We start from the raw sequence: 18,173 nt of genomic DNA, 5'->3' as shown, positions 1-18,173 counted from the left end.
TCTCTCTCTCTCTCTCACTCTCTGCCTGTTTACAGTCTCTCTCTCTCTCAAAACAAATAAATAAGTTTAAAAGAAAGAGCTAGACATGGAAGGCTGGAGACCCTGGGTTCTATTGTAATCTACAGGTGTTTGTTGGCCAAAGCAGGTAGGGAGTTTCACCTTGCTACAGGGAAATCCAGATTTCCACCTCTCAAAAAAATGTCTTTGGTCTGCAGGATAGGGGAGAAGGATTTACTAGAACAGGAGGAAAATGTTGTTGGTAAATCAGCAGGATCAGGGTCGTTGCCACTCACATTTCACCTTCATGCAGAGTAAGAGAAACTGGCCCCTTGCGCAGGACAGTTTACTTTCATGTAGTGGTAAATTGTTATAAATAATAATCTCATTAGAGGAAAGCACTTCACTACCCTATTGAGGGTAGATCAACATGAATGCAGGTAACATTAGCTAGACAAACCCTCAGCAGAGTGTGACTTGCAGTACATTAAACCTCTAGACTTGAAATCAATTAAGATCAACATAGCATTAATTCTCCAAGCGCCATATACCAATGCATTGAGTTTTAGTATTTTTTAAAGTATGAATTTGATATTTTAAAATAATGTTAACATAAATATTGCCTGCAATATGATAATGGAAGTATGTGCTTTGTTCAAAAGAAAAAGAAATAGATACGATGTGAGGAGAGGAAGAGTTGCCTGATTGCACATTTCTGTATCCTCATTTACTAAGTCAGAGAAGAGCAGATGGGTTGAAGATGAGGGAGAGAAAGAGAGAGAGAGGAACAGAAGTGTTGTTGTCTCAATGGAAGTACATGCCAGCTTTCCTGGTGGGTCCAAGGAGACTGATGAGGGGGCTTTAGCAACACTAATCCCTGGGGAGAGGCTCACTTTGCTCATCTGACAAGACCTTCACTTGTTCCAGTGATAGCTTCATTGCCTAGAGGGCTAAATGAACAAGGAGAGGGAGTTTTCCTTGTGCTGGATTCTGGCCAACAGTTAGAGTCTTTTTGCTAACCTGGGAGTGATGGAAATCCTGGAAGAAAGTAACTTTGACTTCATGGTAGCAATGTAAGGGAATGTTGGGCACAGTTGAGGTGTGCGCTGGACTCAGGAAAACATATTTCAACAAGGTGAGAGGATCAACAGGTCAGACAATAGCCTTTTCTAAAAAAACATATATATAAGTCATGATGTACTGGGAGATTCTAACAAGATAATGTTACTTATATAATATTTTTCCAGTAGTTCTGATGGCAAGAAAGTAGACAGATAGCTGGTAGTAGGAAGAACTGGGTTGAAGACAACATTTACAAAAGTTGAGACAAGAACAAACAAAGAAGACATGAACCCTGAAAGGGCAATTTCTTTTAGTCATTTGGGAAGTTGTTATTGAGTAGTTTCTCTATGCCAGGATTTTGCTGTATGCTAAGGAGATAGCAACAAAAAGACACATCTAAGGTTACAGTCCAGCAAGAAATAAAGATATCAAGCAGGTAATTAAAAGTGTGCCAAATCAGCAAACTACAAATCGAGGAACTTCCCCAGCTTGACAAATAGTATATATGAAAAGCCCATAGTTAACATTATACATATTGGTAAAAGAGTAGGTATTTTCTTGCAAAATCAGAAACACCAAGCAGACAAGAGTGTCTGCTTTCTCCATCTTTGTACTAGAAATTCCAGCCAAGGCAATTAGATAAGAAAAACAAAAATGGCATTCGGATTGGGATGGAAGGAATAAAACAACTTGCAGTTGTATTGCAGATGACATGATTTTATAGATATAAAATCCTAAGGAAGCCCCTAAAAACAATTAGAATAAATGAGTTCCACATGGTGGCAGAATATAAGATCAATATATAAAAATCAATTTTATTTCTCTACATTAGCAATGAAAAATCTGAAAATGAAATTATTTATTATAGCATCAAAAATACAATACTTAGGAGGTGGCTGTGTGGCTCAATTGGTCTGACTTTGGCTCAGGTCATGATCTTTAGTTTATGAGTTTGAGCCCCTCATCGGGCTCTGTGCTGACAACTCAGAGCCTGGAGCCTGTTTAGATTCTGTGTCTCCTTCTCTCTCTGCTCCTTCCCCACTCGTACTCTGTGTCTGTCTGTCTGTCTGTCTCTCAAAAGTGAATACACATTAAAAAAATATAATACTTAGGGGCGCCTGGGTGGCTCAGTCGGTTAAGTGGCTGACTTTGGCTCAGGTCATGATCTCATAGTTTGTGGGTTTGAGCCCCGCATCTGGCTCTGTGCTGACAGTTCGGAGCTTGTAGCCTGCTTCGGATTCTGTGTCCTCTTCTCTCTCTGTTCCTCCCCCACTCATGCTCACACTCTGTGTCTCTCTCAAAAAAATAAATGTTAGAAAAGAATATAATTCTTAGGAATAAATTTAACAAAGGAAATGCAGGACTTTTATGCTGGAAACAATAAAACATCACTGAAAGAAATTAAAGATCAGCTCATGTTCATGGATCAAAAAGCTTTATATTGTGAAGTTGGCAATACTCCCTAAATTGACCTACATATTTATTTAATTGCTATCAAAATCCCAGCTGCCTTTATTTTTTCTGCAGAATTTGCCAGCCTGATCCTAAAATTCATATGTAAATGCAAGGAACCCAGAATTACCAAAGCAATGTTGAAAAAGAAAATAAAGTTAGAAGATGCAAGCTTTCTGATTTCAAAACTTAGTACAAAATTAGAGTAATCAACGCAGTGTGCTCCTGGCATAAGGACAGACATCTAGATCACTGAGATAGAATGAAAGTTCAGAAATAAATCCGTGACTTTGGAAAAGCATGCCAAGACAATAGGCTGGGGCAAAGAGCAATCTCTTCAACAAGAGTTGCTGAAACAATTGCATATGCACTTGCAAAAGAATGAACGTGGACTCCTACGTCACCAAAATTACCTGGGAATGGACTGAAGACCTAATTGTAAAAACTAAACTATCTAACTTTTAGGAGAAAATCATAGGAGTAAATATTCATGATCTTAGATGAGACAACAATTTCTCATATACAAAACCAAAAGTTTAAGTGACACACACAAAAAGTAGGTAAGTTGGGCTTCACTAACATTAAAAACTTGTGCTCTATAAATGATACAGCCAAGAAACTTAATAGACAACGTGTAGAATGGAAGGAAATGTTTGCAAATCGCTTATGTGGTAAGGACTTGTAGCTAAGATTTTATATATATGTAAATGAAATTTATATATATCTTACAAGTGGGCAACAAAAAGTTAAACCAATTTAAAAATGAACAAAGGATCCAACTAGACATTTCTCCAAAGAGGGTATACAAATGGGCAGTGAGCACTGAAAAGATGCTCATCACAAGTAGTCAACAAACTGAAAACCAAAACCCCAGTGAGATATCCCTTCACACTCTCTAGGATGACTCTAATAAAAAATGACAGACAATAGTAAGGGTGTTGACAAGGATGTGGAGAAGTTGGAGCTCTCCTTCACTGTTGGTGGGAATATAAATGGTGCAGTGGCTTTGGAACATAGTCCCTGAAAATGTAATACATAGAGAGGGGCCAAATGAGCCAGCAATTCCACTGGGTCCATACATCCATGCAAAAACTTGTATACAAACATTCCTAGCAGAATTATCCACAATAGCCAGGAAGTAGAAACAACCTAAATGTCAATCAACTAATGAAAGAATGAATAAAATGTGGTAGATTTACAAAATGAAATCTTGTAAAGGAAGAAGGCTTGATCCATACCGCCACGTGAATAAAAAAAATCAGTTACATGACCCCAGTCTGCAAGACTCCAATTATATAAACTGTCCAGAATCGGCAAACCTGGAGATTCAGAAAGCAGATTAGTGGTTTCCCAGGACTAGAGGGGTGGAGCAAAAATAGGAAGTGACTGCTAATGGGCATGAGGTTTCTTTTTGTGGTGACAAAAAATGTTTTAACATTATACTGTGGTGATGGTTGCATAGCTCTGGGACTACACTGAAAACTGGACTCTGATTCTTAAACAGATAAACTATATGGTATGTAAGTTATATTTCAGTAAGGCCCTAAAAAATTTAAGGAGTGGGCAACAACAACAATAAAGGGTTTTGCATGTTATGACTAAAGAAGTGTGATAGAGAATAAATAATATGAAAATCCAATGGGGTTATGTAACACCAGGGCTGAGTGGACAGTAGTGGCAAAGGGTGTGAGGTTGACAGAAAGAATGAAACATTGGAGGAAATAAAGGTGATGATGGTCTGGTGTGAAGAGAATGAAGAAAGGGGGAGAGACACCAGATGGTGAGATAGGTGGGCAGGGGCCAGATGATGCCGGCCATGTTCATGACTTTAAACTTTTCCTAAATAGCAATAAGAAGACACTGAAGAGTTTCAACCCGGGGAGTGCAATGACTGGATGCAAATTTTATTATTTTTATTCATTATTATTAGTATATGTTTAGTTTTAGAGAGAGAGGGAACACCAGCAGGAGATAGGGGCAGAGGCACACAGAGAGAGAAAATCCTAAGCAGAGTCCACACTTAGCATGAAGCCCGATGTGGGACTTGATCCCACAACCCTGATATCATGACCTGAGCTGAAATCAAGAGTCTGACACTTAACTAAGTCATCCAGGTGCCCTGGATGTGCATTTAAAAAATGGGGCTCAGATTGCAGGAAATTGACTTGAGGGGAGTAGGTAGATATGGGAAAATCAGATAGCAAGCCAATGCAAAAGTCAGGGAGAGAAAAGATGTCTGAAAAACCCAAATTGAAGCAGTTTGAGGGGAAAGTGGGAGGTGAGGATGTGGAGACAATTAGTGCTTATACGAAGTTCAGTTGTAAAGGGAGGAGAGAGGTGGTTGTAGCTGGGAGAGAATATGAGATGGAGGAGGTTTAAAAGATAAGCATGTTTCAGTGAGAATTGGAAGACTCCAGAAGAGAGAGTTAGTATTAAGAATATGGAGGAGAGAATCCATTGAATCAGGCCCCTGTGATGGGGGAAGTTAATGAGATCCAGAACATTCTCAGAGGCATGTGCCCTCTAGCATAACAGGAAGGAGGTACGAGACGGTGACAGATGAGAATGAGTTTGTAGATTTGGAGGCAGAACTTCTTCATCCTCCTTCCTCCAATCCTGCACAGCAACCCAGGAGCCAAGGGTGAGTAGATATATTTTAAGAATATGACGTCAGCCAGCATCAGGGCATTGATTAATGAGGAAAACGGAAGCACTCTTAGGGATGGTGATAGGTGCTAATGAAAGAGACTGAAACACACATAACCATGCATCTTATGTTATACTTCCTTCTTACATAATGTTCAGAACAGGAAGTAAAGAAAAATTAGTTAAGAGGGAATTGGGATCCTATACAGGAGAAAGGATAATGACAACTGTCCAGTTATTTCAAAAGTTCAGGTGTTAGGTCCTTTTATGCTGAATTAGCTTAAAGACAATTGAAGAATCATTCCTGACATTGGAGATCATGCAGATCGGAATAGGAATCAGGCAGATTGGAAATGGGAAATATTAGAATGTCCTATTTTTAAAAAGGAATGAAAGGAGAATGCTAGGAAATGCAGGTGAATCTAATTAACTTTGATCTCTGCAATGTTTGTTAACTTGTACTCATTAAGAAGCAGCAAGTGTTCATCAGGAAATATTTGTGCTAAAATAGTATTTTTTTTGTGGAGACAGGATCTTCCTCTTGACTTTAAGGTGCACAATTGGGAGATTAAACAAAAGTGGTTTACAAAAACAATAGGGTCCCCAAAGGTGTTGATCACAGGACTGCGGCACAGAACTGTGTATTTCAAAGGGACACTGGCATTTAGAAAATGGTTATCAATAGGTCTCAGATGAGAATCAGCAGGGATGAGTAAGGAGAGGCCTCTGTGAGGCAACAGCTATCCTCAAGTATGAGAAAGTCATGCATGTCCATTCTTTTTTTTTGGTTCAGAATAGAACTTGAAGCATGGGTGGAAAGTTCCACAGAAGTAGACTATTGCCTCTCCATAAAGAATACCTAACACCTGGAGGTGTCCAACAATGGGGAATGCAAAATGTTGAGCACCCCAGTCCTGGAAGATTCTAGCAGACTGTTAGGGCTACAGTAGGGTGTGTGTAATTCTAGGGCCTTTTCTTTGAAAATAAACATGTAGAAGAAATGTGACATGGGCATTGGTTTTTCAGCACACTCATGCTAGAGATATAGAGGCTGATGCCTACAGGTATCTGAATAGCTGCATAGTGAGGCAACAGTAGATCTGAGGCTGAACCCAGCTCTCAACTCCCCAAGGTCTTATCACTGCTATTGCTCCACACATTCGCCTTTCCTGTGATGAGTGATTGCCTTTCCTCTTTGGAATTTAAAATTAAGAATTCTAGAATTACACCAGACCACTATTTTATACCACATACAAAAGTCAACTAAAAATGGATTAGAGACTTGAATATAAGACCTGAAACCATCAAACTCCTAGAAGAAAACATCAGGCGTGAGCTCCTTGCCATGGATCTTGGCAATGATTTTTTTGGATTTGACACCAAAAGCAAAAGCAACAAAAGAAAAAATAACCAAGTGGGACTACATCAAACCAGAAAGCTTCTGCACAGGCAAAGAAAACCATCAAGCACCAATGAAAAGGCAACCTGCCAAATGGGAGAAAATATTTGTAATCATATATCTGATAAGGGGTTAATATGCAAAATACATAAAAAACTCATACAACTCAAAAGACAAAAGAAAAAAAAAACCCTGATAAATCCAATTAAAAGTGAGCAGAGAGGATCTGAGTAGACATTATTCCAAAGAGACATACAAATGGCTAACAGGTACATGAACGGATGTGGAACATCATTAGTCATCAGGGAAGTGCAAGTCCAAATCACAATGAGAGATCACCTCACACCTGTTAGAATGGCTATTATAGAAAAGACAAGAGATAATATGCGTTTGTGAGGAGGTGAAGAAAACGGAACCCTTGTGCCCTGTTGGTGGGAATGTAAATTGGTGCAGCTGCTGTGAAAAACAGTATGGAGTTTCCCCCCCAAATTGACAGTAGAACTATCATATGATCCAGCAACTCCTTTTGGGTATTTATCTGAAGGAAACAAAAATACTACCTCAAAAAGATATGTGCTTCTCATGTTCATTGCAGCATGCTTTATAACGGCCAAGACATGGAAACAACCTAAGTGTCCAACAATTGATGGACAGATAAAGAAAAGGTGTTTTATATACAAAGGAATATTAGTCATGGAAAAGAAGGAAATCTTGCCACCTGTGACAACATGGATGGGCCTTGAGGGCATTATGCTAAGTGAAATAAGTGCAAGAAAGACAAATACTGTACGATCTTACTTATATGTGGAATCTAGAAACAAAACTCAAAAATACAGAGATTGATGGTTGCCAGAAGTGGGGCTGGTGGGCAAAATGGATGAAGGTGATCTAACGGTACAAAGTTCCAGTTATAAGATGAAGTCCTGGGGATGTAACACACAGCATTGTGACTACAGTTAACACTGTATTGCATATGTATTTGAAAGTTGTTAAGAGAGTAAATCATAAAAGTTTTCATCACAAGGAAAAAGAGTTGCAACTATGTGTAGTGATGGATGTTAACTAAACTTATTGTGGTAATCACTTTATAATATATACATATATCAAAACATTATATTGCACACCGAAAACTAGTATGTTGTTAAATGTCAATGATACCTCAATAAAAAAATAAATGAATTACTAAATAAGAATTCTAAATCCCTGACTCATGTCTTTCAGGTCGCATGCATTCATGAATCTCCATTGTTCATTCCATCCATGGCTTGGATATAACCTGCAGCATTGGCCTTGAAATTCAGGGGTTCTATGCACTTGAGCCCCGGCCCACACAGATAAGAGCTCTGTAATCTCTGGGAAAGTTGCCCCCAGGAAGAGAGTCTTGTGTAAAATTCCTGGAGGAAAAGAGGAACTATGCTCCTAGAAGGAAATTATTCTAAACCTGTCTTACCTGGGTTCTGGAGTCTGCTCTACTCCTTGCTTCAGTTGTACATGACCAGGTTCATCCACTGAAAAATAAGTATTATTATGACATATCTTTACATTTGTCAGCTTAATACAGAAAAGGGCAAATGGTACCCTCCTCCCTTGAAAGATCTCAGTCTAGTCTCATCAAAGCTTTCCAGCTAATTCGAACCCCTTAGGAGGCCTCAACCTGCCCTTCACAGTGTATCTTTTGCTGCTCTCTGAGTAGCTAAGCAGTGAGCGGGATGGCTAAGCTCGACCAGCTGGCTGGCCTAGGAGGTTCTTCTAAAGCTCAATGGGAGTAAGTTTAATGTACAGTGAGCTCAGCAGGTGTTCTTCAGTTCCCTCTTGGATTTATGACTCCCACATAATCTTCTGCTTTATTAAGCTATTGGAAAAAAAATAAAATCTGTCTGCCAAGATCCTAAAGCAGCCTTGGCAGCCAGCAGTATATAAAGGCAGTAATTGGAGGAGGGTGGGGGGCAGCTTGGCTGGCCTTTGACAGACTATTCAATATCCTCAGGGAGAAAAATGCCCCCTGGAATCAGGAGAGGAGGTGTGGCCTGGGGCTGTGCCCTGTGTCTGGGAAGGGAAGGTACCTCACCTCCATTTTTGTCAGGTAGAGTCCTTGTCCATCACTGGAGAGGTTCTGGAAAGTCTCTAAAGAGAAGGAGAGGGATCAAGACAAGCCAAGAGAGATAAAATCAAATATGGTGATTCCATGTACTCTTTCACTCTCTGCAGTATGTCTGGCCTCCCTCCTGGTCTCTTCCCAGCAAACCGTACACTGTGGGGACAGCCCAGGGCTCACCTCTTCAGAAGAGCCCTCTGTCACTGCTCTGGCCCACACGCACCTCTCCCTCTCCTACTGCCTTTGTACTTTGCACTCTTCTACACATGGCCAAGGGGATGTGTGGGCCCATCTTATAAAATATTCCACAGGCACAGTTTGGGGAACCTCCTTATCCAACTTAGAATTCTTGGAGGTTTATGCCTCAGCCTTCTCTTCTGTGATCCCAGAGTTCTATTCCCTCAGCCTTTATTAGTCACCTAGCTCAGAGCTGGGGGGTTTACAGAGGTGCTTCATGCCAAGGATGGGGTAAGGATTAGAATGAGGCCAGACCCTACTTCTACCCCAACCACAAGTCTCAAGCTATAGTATGGCTTGGGATTTCACATTTCATCATAAAAAAGGAGTAGGTTACTAAAGTGTCCAAGCATCTGACCTACAGAGTTGAATTTCTGGAGCCTTGGGAACACCCTTGTGCCCCAACTTGTTCACTTGTGTGTGATTCCTTCATCAGAGACCCCAGTCATTCACTGTAAGACTATAGAGTAGGTTTAAACTGTAAACACCATGGAGAAGGGACACAGTGAGTTAAATGAACTTCATTCCCAAAAGAGGAGCAAAATAGGGTGATGAAGAAATGAGAGACATAAGACAGAGGAATGTCCTGGATAGAAAGGGTACAGAATGCAGGCACCCAAGCCGATTATACCATTCCACGGGCTAATGTTGTTTATGCCTCTGGGAGCAAGGGCTCCTCACATAAAACACCAGCCCATCCCACTACTGAGACCTTCCCTGGACATGGGGTAGGAGTGTCTTCCTGGTCCTCCCCTGTGATTTTTGATCATTGTGAGAGTCTCCAGGATACCCCCCAGGTGACACTTACTTGTCATGGCTTCAAGTCGCAACAGGCAGCAGACCAGGCTGGGGAAACTGACCCTGCCACTGTGGTCACTGTACCGGAGGGTCATGAGATCCAGCAGCATGTTGCTGATGGAGGTACCTGCAAGAAAGTCTGGGCCACAGAGTTGGCTAGTGAGTGGGAGGAGGCTGGAGTAGGTCTGGTCCTCTGACGTGTAAAGTCTGAGAAACCTGCTCAGAGTGGCGGCCTTCCATCACTGTTTCCTTCTCAGCCTGGCTCAGGGGTCAGTTCATTCCAGTTTGTATGTTTTAAATGTTTGTTTATTTTTAAGAGAGAGACAGAGACAGAGTGCAAGTGGGGGAGGAGTAGAGGGAGGGAGACACAGAATCTGAAGCAGGCTCCAAGCTCTGAGCTGTCAGCACAGAGCCCGACGCAGGGTTTGAACTCATGAAACATGAGATCATGACCTGAGCCAATGTCAGACACTCAACTGACTGAGCCACCCAGGCCCCCCATTCCACTTTGCATTTTTATGTTTCTCTAGTTGTCTCCTTCTTGTTGGCTGCAGGGCCCCAATGACATTGTTCTGGAATTTGGCCAGATACCAACTCAAGATACTCAAAACAGTGACTGCGCTGGGGACAATCATCTGATAATTCCCATGTGAGATGGGGGCTTCCAGGACACCTGGAGTTTGCTCCTGGCCCTGCCTCTGTCAGGTCTTTCTCTGTTGGTGACCTTGTTAAACAACCTTGTTCCCCAACCCCATAACCATGTATGGGTTTTACAGGTAGATGTTGCTAGTGTGAGCAAGTGTGGTTCCTGGAAGTGAGAGGTTCAGTCCTAAGTTGGTTGACCATGAAAGAGCTAGTCCTTGGAGGGGAGACCATAGTCAGAAGGTGGCTACAGGTGGGCAAGACAGAGGTGCCTTGCTCTCTTTGAGCCTTGTTGTCCTGCATGTCTAGTTATGGGTTCCAGGAGGCACCAACCACATAGCAGACAACAGCAGACCAGCAAATGGCCCTGCCTGCAAGGTTTGGTGGGTCCGCAGAACCTTGCAAGCCAATCCATCCATCAGGGGGATGAGCCCATGCACCACAGACATTTGGTTTCTCCAGCAGAATTAATAAAATATATTTGAATGCCTTTAGATAGGGTATGTACTCTCCAGCTTGCTACATTCAAAATCCTCCTCCTCTTTTCTTCTGGTTAGCTCCATTGCCCTTTTCAGTTATCTGCTTAGTCCTTGAAGAATTTTTAGTTGGATTCCAACTATATCTTACTCCCTTTTTATTCTGGAGTCATTAGTGTGATTTCATTTTTCTGTAGCTACTCAAGGGTTCCCAAAGTGTGGTCCCCAGACCAAGAGCATCAGCCTCACCTAGGAGCCCCCCAGAAATACAAATTCTTCAGCCCCACCCAAGCTCTCCTGAATCAGAAACTTTGGGTGAGGGATAAGGCTCATCAGTCTGTGCTTTAACAAGCTTCCAGAGGGTTCCAGGTTTGAGAACCACTGCTCTCTAGTATGAAGAATTAAGAGGAGGACAGATGCTAAGGCAGAAAGATGCTTCTCCCGGTCTCCAGGCTGGGAGTCACTGGAGGAAAAAGTAGATAGAGTCCCTGTCCCCAGCGTTTACCTGGGGGAATCTGATCTTATATTTTCCCAAGGAAGGTGGCGGTTTCCGGGCTTAACCTTTTGGTGATCCATTTCCCCCACTGGCACAAGGCAGATAATGACTCCTGATCACGGAGTGGTTGGGACAATCAAATGTGATGACATGAGTACAGGTTCTCTCTGAACTCTGAAGCTGTTAGGTGCCATATGGTATGCTTTTCATCGTCCTAGGACTGAAAGCTCTTGCGTTCTTGAAGCAGACAGATGTTGTTTGATTTCATTTAGCTTCAAACCCTCTGTGAGGATAGTACATCCACCTGCTCATGGGTGTTTAACCCTGACAGCCAGATGTTGACATAGAAGTGTCTCTAAGGTGATCTTGAGTTCTGGTAGGGTATCAATCATGTGGGGGCTATTTTCCACAGTTAGAGCTCTTCAGAGACAAAACGCAATTGGGAAAGTTGACTGGCACATGAAAACTCAGGTTGGGGAGGATGGAGACTGAGTCCTGAGCCTGGAGGCCCACAGATACCGCGTAAACCAGGACATGGAAATTGCCGCTCTGTTTTCTCCTGACTGTCCAGCACTGCTGCACCAGCCTTGCCTACAGCAGGCTAGGGGGGGTGTGCCTCTCTCTCTCTCTCTCTCTTTCTCTGTCTTGATCTCTCTCTCCCACACACATACATGCACACACACCCCACCATCATTGCTGCCCCAATCATGACAGTCCCCAAGGGGCCCCTGCTTACCTGCACCCTTTATAGCTTTCCACAAATCCAAACTCCGGAAAACTCCGGAGTACTCCTGGATGTTCTGGAAAATACTCTGATTTGGAAAAAGAAGCAAGAAGTCCATGTGAGTGCCCTTGCCCACCTTAAAGAGGATGTCCTGGGCAGAGAGAGTTCTCAGAAATCCCTTTTTTGCATCCCTGGAAGCTGCTTCCATAAAACTTGAGGGGATCCAGCTCAGAGGCAGCTCAGCTAAGGACAGGGGAGGGGCAGGAGTGGGCTCCTCGCCATAACACTGATCACCCTGGCCACCAGCTGCAGGGTTGTGGGTTCCCCTCCCGGGCCTGCACCTTCCTCTCTTCCAACCTCCTGTCTTTCCTTCCTCACCTTCTAGACCGGCCTCCTGACACATGGCAGCTTGCTGCATTTGGGAGGCGTAGAGCTCTCTAAAAACTTTGCACAGGGTGGTGGTTAAGCGCACAGACTTGGCAACCAAACCGCTGGGTCTAAATCCTGGCTTGACTATTTGCAACCTGTATAACCCTCGGCAAGTTACTTAATCTTTCCAGGCCTCAGTTTCCCCACCTGCAGCACAGTGCTAATTACAGTACCTGCCTCCTAGGACTGTTGCTCGGGGTCGGTGAACAAGTCTGTATAGAGCACCTAGGAGAGCACCTTGCACAGTAGCAAGCACTGTGTGGCGGGCAGGCGAGGACTCTATCTTGGGTCCTAGTGCAGCTGCAGAAGGGAGTGACCCTAAGAGCTCAGCTTTGTAGGGGTGGCTCTCCAGGCACCAGGGGCTTTGCTGCCCCTCCCTAATTCTCCCCTGGGCAGCACCGCATTTCCCAGGTGAGGAAACAGACACCTGGGCAGGTGACTTGCTGGGAGTCAGTACGCAAGTGCCACGAGACTGAACAGGGCCTGTGCTCAGCAGCCCAGGAGTTGATCTGAGGCAAAATACCCCCAGCCTGTGTGCGTATGACTGAGGCGGACTGGGGCAACAATCACTGTGGAATAGCAGCCGGAGAACATTTTCGGGCCTTCTGTGACTTTTGGGGGGGTAGAAAAACACTCTCAGTTGGGGTTCACTTGCTCATTTGGTCATTAGTTCGGTCATTGGTTCAGCAGTTTTGAGTGCCTGCAGGGGACTAGACACTAAGAAAGGCATTGGAGGAAGCAGATGACAATGACAAAGTCCCGGCCTGCAATCTAATGGGGGGACACATCAGCCATTCCAATGCCCTGAGAGAAGAAAAATGACCCCATGTCAGGGCTTAGGTGACACACCCTGGTAGAGCCACATGAGAGTGCTTCATCTTATTATTGTGGATTCAAGTGTTAGGACCTGAGGGGAAAGCACCCGGGCCTAGAGGAGGCAGGCAAGGCCTCACAGGGAAGTGACTCTTGTGGCTGGACCATCAGCGGTGTAGGCACCAGCCAGGCTCTACGTCTGGGGGTTGAAAAGAGTGAGCGAGATGAGTATGAGGGCTTCTCCTGGGCCCCAAAGTAGGGTCTCAGCTCAAAGGGCTGTAAGAGCTCTGATGAGTTCAGACCTCATCCTGAGAGTACGCCTGGGTAGCGCTCAGTTTGTAAGGCGTCAGACCTCATCCTGAGAACAACAGGGAGGCCACAGGCCAGATCTGTGATTTTGCCATATCTGGCAGGGAAAGAGATGAACTAGTGTGCTGGGGAAGCGTCTCGGGGGCCCGGGGAGGACTGAGGAGGGCTAAGTGGGCTGGTGGCTTTACTACAGTCCACGGTGACCTTTCTCCTTCCAACCTCCTAGAACATTCCTCACCCCGCCCCTTGCTCAGGCATTGCCTTGTATCTTCTAGTGATGTGTGTAAGTCTCCCTGAAATGTGACTCTTCTTGAGGGCAGGCCTGGTGGGTGCCTCCTCTTTCCTGCCCCTCAACCCCTTGCAGTTTGGGCACCCAGTAGATATTTGCTGAACTGGACAAAAAGAGAACATGCCGGTACCTGGCACTGGACAAGACGGTTCCACAGCCTCGAAAACTCCTCTTGCTCAAGCCTCCCGTTTGCTTTCAGCTGGTGGGGAGTTAAGAGTTAACCATACAGTGTGCAGGGAGCAGGGGCCCTGCTGACAGAGCCAGGAGCCATTCCGTCCATCAACCAGTCCAGTGTCACCTGGACATGGCCCTGCAGCCCCTGGCTCCCACTGTGTCTGAAAGGGACCTGGCTTAGCTTTAATTTACAAAGGAAAATGGACAATTAGAGGGAGAAAGAACCCTGAGAAAAGGAGGCCAACATCACAGAGCCCCGAACACAGCCTGTACCAGGAGGAGCTGGGCCCCTGGCAGGGGGGGAGTAGGGAGGGGCAGGAGGGGTCACTGCAGCCCCTGCAAGCACCATGAAAGGCGAGTGTGCACAGGCACAGATGGCATTAGAGCCAACCCTGATCACCTGGTAAGATGGGTTTAATGAGAGCTAATGTGAGGAAAAGAATCTATCTCTGAGAGGAGCGGTGGGTGGATGTGAGGAAGGGTAAGAACAGATCTGTGTGTTTTGCAGGGGTTAGGCAGACCCAGGATCCCCCAGGGCCACCTACCCCAGGCTTTGAGGTGCCATGGGCCACTTTCATTCATTGGTGGAGGTTTGGGCAGTGTCTCCAAGTGATTCCAAATCACAGCCAGCAGAGACAGGGCCTGATTTATGACTTCTTTCAAGAAGCTCTCTTGTTCAACAATGGCCAGCTCCCATTCCCAATCGGGCCTTGTTAACAGTGAAGGAACAGGGGTCTGTCTCACTCCAGAGAGGCTGCATACACAGAGGGACGAGTCTCAGAGCAGCAGCTGGGGGGCATGCCAGCCTCTCCTGCCAGCTCAGATATGGGGTGGCCAGGGAGAAATGGCTCATCAGAGGGAGAAGTCAGGGCAGGAATCAGGAGACCTGGGTTTGATTTCCAGCCCAGCCACTGGTGTCCACGGAGCCCGGGCACGTCACTGGACTGCTCTAGCCCCAGCCTCCACAGCTGCAGTCTGGCAGCAATCATGGGGTATGGCTGCTGTGTAGACCAAGGCATTTTCTCCAAGTTTCAGTGGTTATCTTTACTTAATGGGGGCTTGGTGAATAAGGAACTTAATGAAGACTCAACCAATGCCAAGGGGAAGGGTAGAAGGAAAATAGCCCCCTCTGGTGCTGCAAGGAGACAGTGTAGAATGATGTTAGGACATGGACTATGGAGGCTGAAAAGTTTTCAAAGCCCAGCACAGATGGGCTGTGTGATTACTTAACAAATTACTTAACCTCTCTGAACTCCTTCTCTTTACTTCCTATATCCCGGGGATTTTCGCAAGAACTACAAGAAAAAGTCTATCTGCCTGTACTATTCTTGGTGTGCCATAGATACTTTATAGATGGTATCTACTGGAATTGTTGCTGTGGTTGTTCCGGAGAGTCGAGTCAGTGCATTGGTACGGAATCCACAGGAGCCCAGGCTCTCTGGCGAGCCCTTAGAACTGAAGAGAAAACACTGAAAGTAAAAAGTTTCTAACATCCTAATTAGACCACTGGGGAAGCTCACAGAGCAGACGGGCTCTTACAGCTGCAAGAGGAGTCGGGGTGTGGGGAACTGCAAAAGATACATCCATCAGGGCCACGATGCTCCGGCACTCCTCCAAAGAGAACGTGTCCCCTGGAGTTCCTGGGGGCAGAGACAGGAAGGATGGAAATGTCAGGGATGCGAGTGACACTAGACTGGCTCAGCAGTGGGGATGAGGTTGGGGCCAGTAATCCCGTGGGTCTGCCCTTACCTCTCAGGAGCTCTTGGTTGAGAAGGCTCTGAAGCCGGGTGGCATCAATGTCCAGCCCCTGATCCAAACAAGAGAGGGATACAGTAATTCTATCAGTGCTCAGAAGCCGAGGGGCATACCTGCCTTACTGTTTTACAGACTCACTCTGACTTCTAAGCGCTTGCTTCCAACCCAGTCCCCACCTAGCCTTTGCCATGAAGCCTTTCTCAATTGCCCCAGGCCATGGTGATACCCCTCCCTGAACATCTGTAGTGCTCATCACTCCCGACATTGGATACCATGTGTGGGTCACCTTGCATTTATCTCTTCATTTACTATGGGGTGGACAGCAGTAGTTCCTTCATCCCCACCTTATCTGGCACTTAGGAGCCCTTTAGGAGAAGTGTTGTTGAATGAATCCACTTAGCCCTGCAGGTGTGTTTCCCCATTTGCTTCCAGGAAGGCATAGAGAAAACACATGACTACTGAGTGTGTGAGCATGAGTGTAAGGGTGTGTGTGTGTGGAGAAGAGATGAAAGTGCCAGGAATCTAGGCTAAGGAAAGCCACTCTAATTGAGCACATTACTTAGCATTAATCTTCTTAGCTACGGAAGCAAAAAGGAAGACGTGATTTTCCTTGGATTAAAACAGGAAGCAATGGAGGCCGCAGGAAGAGAAACTTTTCCTAGGCTGAACTTCTGAAGTTGTTAACTGCATTCGATTTTCTCCTAGGGACACTGAGCAGCTTTATGGGCAGTGTCTTCCATGATGATCCTATAAAGAAGCAAATCTGTGCTGTGCATGGCCATTTCTTACATGTAGGCTGGTAAAAGCTGAGGGGGTGATGTCACATCACATCAGGACCCTGGGAAGGATTTACATGGAGAGGGGAGCTGGAGTGAGGTCCCTCAGTAGGTGGCACTGCAGAGTGGTACTGGGTCAGGTGGAAGAAGGTGTCTCATTGGGGTTCCAAGGACCAGAACCCCATAGATGAGAGGCATGGGGTTCCAGGGACCAGAACCCGATAGATGAGAGGCATGCTGTCCCCAGGGATGGCCTCACCACTCGACTGAAAGCAAATGCAGCCCCACAGCCTATCCTCATGGGAAAATCCCTCACCATGCCCCCAAGGAAAACATCCTAACAGTGTTCGAAACTGACTCTCAGGTCATCCCTCCAACATCTCATTGACTAGATTATGTCGGGAAAGTCAGCACTGTATGCCCACTAGCAAAAGATTTTTCCTCAAAAGAACCACAGCACCCAACGTGCAGAGCAGTTGGTAAAGAACTCTAACTCATATAGAAAGTAAGTTACCAACTAGAATATAAGAAGCTTTGGGACATAGATGTTGTCTCCTTTCTACCGCATGTCCCTCTATCCTAGGACAGCTCCTGACTTGGACCCTGCACCCAAGAACCACCAAAATATTTAAGGAGATGAAGAATAGAGATGAAGGCTGCCTTAAAAAAATTCCCCCAAAATTGCACATTTGTCTCCACCACTTCAATGTACAATTCTTGAGGAACTGATGCCAAAACTTTGTGTGGTACTTAGAATGTCCTAGGTATTTTGTGTATGTGTGCCAGTTGAATAAATGGTGGACAGATGGACATGACCTGCCTGAGAGGCTGAGCAGGTCCTTCCTTTCTGCCAGGCACACCTGGGTTACAGTACCATCACCATTATCATGGCTGAAGAATGTAGCTAATGGTAGTAGTAGTGGTAGTGGTAGTAGGAAGTCATTGTGTTCACCTGAGGCTAGTTAAACAGATACAAGAGATCAGGAGAGAAGACTCAGGGAGTACATGGACAAACATTTTGCTTTCAACTTTTCTTTGAGGATACAGCCTCTGAGGATTGTTTATAAGCTGTGCAGAATGATCCCATCTGGTCCTGTTCAAGGGTACCCAGGCAAAGGATGAAAAGGGGCTGCAATCAAGTCTGTTTCACTTCCAAGCTATGCACCTTGGCACAGAGCTGCATATGTCTTTTACTTTAATTTCTACAAAGGCCCCATATGGGCTACTGGTTATCCTCTATGATGAGACATTTGGTTGTTATTTGGAAAAACCCCGATTAGGGAATCTGTACCATTTGTCATGTGGCAAATTACATTTTTTATTTCAGATGTGCAGGTGCATGAACCATGTTGAGATTTTTCCCATCTGCCCTTGAAGGAAGCTAGGCCTCAGGTCTCCTAATTAGGTCTTGTTTCTTGCCTTGGGGCAGTAAACTTAGTTTGGACATCTGCTCTGGGGAAGCTAATCTCTCTTAATTCAATGTAGATTGACTGAGCACCTTCTCTGTGTCAAGGATGCGATAGATACTCGGGACAAAGAATGCATATGATGCCATCCCTTCTTATGGGAGCTCACAGACTGGGGATCATTACCTAGGCAGACCT

At 45.0% G+C, this 18,173-nt stretch overlaps 1 protein-coding gene across 1 annotated transcript in view; it reads right to left on the bottom strand.

Annotated features, from left to right (window-relative positions):
• The window catches only part of CAPN13 (calpain 13), a 62,020-nt gene that overhangs the window by 2,161 nt on the left and 41,686 nt on the right, over positions 1–18,173 (bottom strand). The window contains exons 15-21 of the mRNA XM_029936323.1: positions 15,788–15,845; positions 15,620–15,678; positions 13,995–14,063; positions 12,037–12,112; positions 9,697–9,825; positions 8,625–8,680; positions 8,007–8,064 (exon numbers count right to left, since the gene is read on the bottom strand). Coding sequence (XP_029792183.1) covers positions 8,038–8,064; positions 8,625–8,680; positions 9,697–9,825; positions 12,037–12,112; positions 13,995–14,063; positions 15,620–15,678; positions 15,788–15,845 — 474 coding nt within the window. The 3' untranslated portion in view covers positions 8,007–8,037. The remainder of the gene's footprint in view (positions 1–8,006; positions 8,065–8,624; positions 8,681–9,696; positions 9,826–12,036; positions 12,113–13,994; positions 14,064–15,619; positions 15,679–15,787; positions 15,846–18,173) is intronic.

The sequence above is a fragment of the Suricata suricatta genome, chromosome 4 (assembly GCF_006229205.1).
Source record: "Suricata suricatta isolate VVHF042 chromosome 4, meerkat_22Aug2017_6uvM2_HiC, whole genome shotgun sequence".
Lineage (NCBI taxonomy): Eukaryota > Metazoa > Chordata > Mammalia > Carnivora > Herpestidae > Suricata > Suricata suricatta.
Note: the sequence above shows the minus strand (reverse complement) of the source record. Positions and strands in the feature narration are given on the sequence as shown.